Source organism: Thermobia domestica, chromosome 11 (assembly GCF_964235325.1).
Source record: "Thermobia domestica chromosome 11, izTheDome1.hap1.1, whole genome shotgun sequence".
Taxonomy (NCBI): Eukaryota; Metazoa; Arthropoda; class Insecta; order Zygentoma; family Lepismatidae; genus Thermobia; species Thermobia domestica.
This window is the reverse complement of record NC_137464.1, coordinates 115,285,713-115,291,712: the sequence shown is the minus strand read 5'-3', so window position 1 is coordinate 115,291,712 and position 6,000 is coordinate 115,285,713. Positions and strand designations below refer to the sequence as shown.

Sequence of the window (6,000 nt, the reverse complement as noted above, 5' to 3'; positions counted from 1 at the left end):
GTGTAGTGCATAGTGTTGTGTAATTAGTAAATTAAAGTGACTGAAGTGTGCCGATTGTGTGTGTGTGTGTGTTTTTTTTTTAATTATTATTTCACCTTAAAAGTACATATTTCTAAATTAATATAGACAAACTCCAAGGTGGTGAAGAACTATGGAGCAGACAGTCAGGTACTTTTCGTAATGGTTTGCGTCAAGGAAATGTAAATTGTGATAATTATCATGGCAGACTTTCTAACTTTTTTCTTGTGTACGCAGAATTTTCCGAAGGTTGACACGGAATGGGCTTGTATTTCTTTATAAATAGGTAAGTTATTTTACATAGTTTCGTTTGAATTAACAATATTTAAGTTTTGGAGCTAAATCCAAAACCAGTTTGACTTTCTGGCGACTTTCGGAGCTGAAAATTTAATGAAATTTTGCCAATAGAAATTGGCAACAGTGGACTACAGGAGCAACCGGGAGATTTACTGTAAGTTGGAGTACTGTCAGTTCATTTAATCGCTAATTTTGTGATTGAACTGTTACATAAAGGTTTACTTAAGAAGGTAAAAGTTTAATTCAAAATAAGCATGATATATCAAGCGTGTTAAGTAGGGTATATATTTTTATGTTGAAACAAAGATGTTCATATTAGGTATTCGAATTGCAATGTTTTTAGTAGAAAAAGTTTTGAAACTGCTTTTGAAAAATCCTGTTTTAGTTCTAGTATAGATTATGTATCGATGGAATTTTAAAATTATTGAAGAAATGTGTTGCCAGAAAAACATTGTGTAAGTTTAAAATACAGCTTATTTTTGGTTAGGCTTTATTTTGGTAATTCTTTACAACGCTGGTGTGGCTATTCTAACATCAGATCCCATATCGTTGTGGTATATGTATCGGTATCTTATTATGAAAAAGTGGTAACCTTACATGTTAGCAATCAACAATGTACCAAGTTACCTCCTCCCACAAAAAAAGGAACCAAGAATACAAATAGTACAACAATATGGAATCTCCATACATCATATTCTTAATCATACTAGTACTACTACTTATGTCGAGTACAGAACCCAACCAACCACTGCGGGGCTTCTAACCCGTTCCTACTACTACTACAACTACTGCTACTGCAAATATTACTACTACTTATGTTGAGAACAGAACCCAGCCAACCGCTGCGGGGATTCTAACCCTTTCCTACCAATGATGATGATGATGATGATGATGATGATGATGATGATGATACTACTACTACTACTACTACTACTACTACTACTACTACTACTACTACTACTATTACTACTACTACTACTACAACAACAACAACAACAATAATAATAACAATAACAACGACGACAACGAGAGGAGCTAAAAGATATCCCTACTAATTTTGTCTGAAGCAACGAACTACTTACCACAATGTGAACAATCAACATGGCTTTCAGCCGTCAAATTTTATTACGCAAGATCTTTTGTCATTTTTGAATTAAATGTAAAGCTACTTATAGATAATCTGAAATCTTTGTTACCAGCCATATTAAATCAACAACATATCTACATAAAAATAAAGCAGAAAATGCACTTCTGCCTACTCGGGAGGTACTACACCAGGCATGTAAAATATAACCTTTTTATTTTCAAGGGAACATGAAAATTGTAATCTAGGTCCAGTGCTATTTTAGGTAACCACAGGGTAACTGTTTAGTAATGGGGGGCCAGACACTAACGGAGAAAACATGCCCAGCAGGGTTTTAATCCGCCTTCACTCGCTACCGCTCGCTCGGCAATACTGTCTGATTTAAATGCTATTAACCTAACCTAACCGAATGGGAATAAGATATTGCAAGAAAAGTCCTGGTTAAGTACCCCAGCCCCACCCCGAAGCTAAACAATAGCTAACCATAGATTTGTAAAATTTGCATGAAAAATATCTAATATTTTCAATGAGGGGTATTTTGTACAAAAAAGCAAAACGTGCAGGAGAAAAAGGTAAGAATTGATGATTTGGAATTCTTACGTGACGTTTACGTGTGTAAGTTTGCAAGTAAAGTTACGTTTAATACGAGAAGGTGTATGTAGGAGTGGGTACTATTTGCAAGACACGCAAGTTTTCGAGAATTCAGCAGCATGGTAGTCGCATAGGATGGCGAATAGGTGCGTTTGTAATTTTTCCGTATTGAGTTCTACAGAATTATATAAGATTAATGAAGAGAATCTCATAAATTTTTAAGAGGACGGGTTCCAGTCTGATCGAAGTCTTACCGGGTAACCTGAACTAAATAAACCGAACCTAGCCTATCCTAACAATTTACAGGTAAAATTTAGTAGTTTGTGTGAAAAGACATATTTATAAGGAACACATTTCTGCTAACTAACTAACTAACTATATGGCTTATGGAACCCGGAGGTTCAATGCCGCGTTCACAAAAGCTCTCCACTGACTTCTATCTTTAGCCAACTGGATCCAGTTTCTACTTTGTATTCCAATCTCTGCGAGGTCCATCTTAATGTTGTCCTCCCATCTTCGCCTTGGTCTTCCTAATGGTCGTTTTCCGATTGGTCTTCCAGTCAAGACGTTGAAAGCGTTTCTACTTTCTTCCATTCTAGCTACATGACCTGCCCACCTTAGCCTCCTAGACTTGACGACCCTAACAATGTTGGGTAAACTATATAAATTATGTAGTTCCTCGTTATGAAGTTTCCGCCATTCCCGTTCCTCTTGGGTCCGAATATTCGTCTCAGGATCTTGTTCTCAAATACTTTCAGTCTATCTTCTTCCCTCAGAGTAAGCGACCATGTTTCGCAACCATACAGAACAACAAGCATGAACAATGTAATACAGCTGTATTTTAGGTTAACAAGTATATGGTTACTAATGTAAAATTATTACAAGTGCTTTAGTATGGATAAAATAACTGCATATGAAAGTTGACTCTACTAGATATTATTTTCCACCGGCGGTGTACTTCTGCATAGTATACACAAGCTGTATTTTATGTTTACAATTGTGCGTTACTACTATGAAACCATGATTAGTGCTATTGAAACTCGTGTCTTTGCGAAAATCCATTTCTTTTCGCTATGCTCACTTACGCGTATACCCACCATCCGTGATGGGCATGCTTCCTTCGGACGCGCTGGCCCTTCAGCTTTCCCCCTGTCCTGTTTCGCTTAGATAGCATTCACGCTTTTTAGTGGTCACCTAGCACAGGTTGCTTTCAGTTTTACACTATACTTTTCATGCACTACATCCGGAAGCTGTATTTATACGCATATCGAGTAATAGTTATAATTTTTTAAGAATTACTTCTGGTGGCCCCCCTTGAATTTTATCTATAGTAACTGAGGTATTTTGATGTCGCCCAGCATAAATCTTTTAGGGGACAGTAAAAGGGAAACTACTGAAAAAATTATAATTTTTCAACAATTATTTTGAGTGGTGCGCCAAAAGTAAACCTGCAAGCAATTTTTAATGTTTTAACTACTTTTTGTAGGTTTGAAACTCGAAGGGCACCTCTAAACTTAAGCCGAGAAAACATATGTAGAAGTGGGTATTATTTGCAAGGCGCGAAAGGTTTCGTTGATTCAGCAGCATGGTCGCATAGGATGGCGAATAGGTGCGTTGAATGTGATATTTCCGCATTGAGTTTTACAGAATTGTATATGAATAATGAAGAAAATTAGTGAATTTTTGAGGACCAGGGGTTACTGAATTTGTGATAATTGAAGCGTTTATGAAAACGTGTTCGTCACTGTTCGGTCGCGAGCGGTCGTGAGTTCGATTGCTAGTGGCGACATATGGTCGACAATGTAAAGGCATTCTCAGGCCAGCCATCCTGAGTGATGTTTTCTTGATTTTTTTCATTCACACCAGACAAATGTCAGAATAGTACTTAACATAATTGTCCCAAGCCGCTTCCTTCCTTCCCTGTTCCTGTCTTCAATTCCTCGGGTAATGTGATCGCTGAAGATCTCATATGTGATGGGCTAAGCTGCCGAGAGCTCAAAAATCTAATTCATAATCTTAACCTACCTACCTACCTCTCTCTCTCTCTCTCTCTCTCTCTCTCTCTCTCTCTCTCTCTCTCTCTCTCTCTCGCTCTCTCTCTCTCTCGCTCGCTCGCTCTGTTTCTCTCTATTCCTTCACGATACACACACATTTTTCTGTACAGCGAATGCGTTCTAATGACTTTTCCCAGCTTTGTGAATTTTTGACTGAAATTCTTGTTACAACTCATACATTAACTCTATATCGGAAGAATATTAACATTAGTCACTTCGTTCTTGTTAAACTAGTTACTGCGCCGTAGCCTTCGGTCCGCTGTACACCATATGTTAAACTCGTGTTTGATTAAAAGCTCTAACTGTCTGCATGTAAAATTTGTATTTATTTATTTACCCACTAACAATATGCAGTTACAGAAATGTTAATGTCTAAATCTAAATATGGTTATGGTTCTTGTCCTTATACTAAACACTAAAGCATGTTCATGTTCAGAATCGTAATCATCCATTTTGAAATAGTTAAATTGAAACAATACCGGTACAATTTATGCAGCAATTAAATCATCACAATATATTACTGTAGCAATACAACTATTAATGCTCAGATCAAAATATGGTTACGGTCCTTATTTTATTTTGAATTAAATTTTAAAAAATACATATTTAAAGTTGCAATTAAATCACCACATTAATGTTAAATAGGCAAATAGTTTCTGTGCTAGCGACATATATTAGTAGGGCTGTTTATTATTAGAAATTTGGGTGACGCGCTGAGATATTTGCCTTTTATGAATAGTATTTTGTTGTCAGTGTACATGAACTTTCGTGCTAATAGTAGTTTATGCTAGAGTTTGCGTATATGTATGTATGTATTTTATTTTTTGAACTGTAGGTGTAAGAGGATGACTTCCAGTAATTACTCAGAAGCCCGTATGACAGAAGAAGCAGAGTATGATGTTGAATCTCAAGAACCCAAACGGTAAGCTGTATATAACTTTTTACTTCCTTTACGCATGTGCACTACCGCTTAAGAGTTCGGACATATTATTTTAGCACGAAAACTTTGTCTCTGTATATTAGAGGTTCACCTGTTTAAAGCCTAAAATTTGATGACAGTTAAATTGGAATCTGAAAGATGCTTTAGATAATATATTTAATTATAATTCTCAAAATGAGCACACACAATGGCAGTTTGATATGATTTGCATAGTATAAATGAAGGTGTGGGAGGGGAGGTAACGTGCTAGTTTTGTTTGAAATTTATACGGGATCAGTGTAGTAGCAGAAGTTCGAAAGAAAAAAAGTTCTACATGTTTTAGTGTTCGTCATATAACGAGCAGAAGTTGGGTAATCGAAACCATCGTGAACACTTTTTAAAATATCGTATTTTTGGCTTTTAAAACGTTATCAACAAGGTACTTAAAAAATGTAAAGCTTGTTTTTCTTTCCAATTTCTGTTATTATATTGACTCTGTGAGATGTATCTTCCAAATGTTACCTCACCTTCCACACGTTTGTTCATACTATGCAATATCTATTACAAATTGTCTTTGTGTCCATTTTAAGATTTATAATCAGATATATCATCTGCAATGTCTCTCAGATCACGATCCCACCATTGCCAGATTTTATGCTTTAGACAGAAGTACCTCTGACACACAGTGGCGAGTTCTCGTGCCAAGGTAATAGATCCACAGTAGATGCTCACTCAAATCCGGGGTGTGTGAATGATTCATTAATAATTATGTTGCGTTTACAGATGGTCATCCCTATTAGCATTAGTTTACAACAATACTTTGAGAATGTATTATTGCCCTCATCGGTGGTCTTGGGGATGCCGCGCGTGTATTTTGACTCCTGGTGGGGAAAAAGTCAAAATTCCACAATTATTCACTTTCATTAACCATCCATCTCCTTTAGTCTAAACAGCATAATCGTGGGACGTTAAGCTAATTAATTTTGCGAAAATATACTATTTACCGCGGATAGTAACCAGTTTTAGAAACTATGTAC

The 6,000-nt window shown here is 36.3% G+C and overlaps 1 protein-coding gene across 1 annotated transcript in view; it reads left to right on the top strand.

Annotated features, from left to right (window-relative positions):
* Positions 1–419: 419 nt before the first annotated feature.
* Positions 420–6,000, top strand: part of LOC145664366 (aurora kinase C-like) — a gene marked incomplete in the record, with an annotated part of 71,805 nt that continues 66,224 nt past the window's right edge. Inside the window, 2 exon segments of the mRNA XM_081731009.1 lie at positions 420–469; positions 4,880–4,966. Of these exon segments, the coding sequence (XP_081587135.1) occupies positions 4,890–4,966 (77 nt within the window).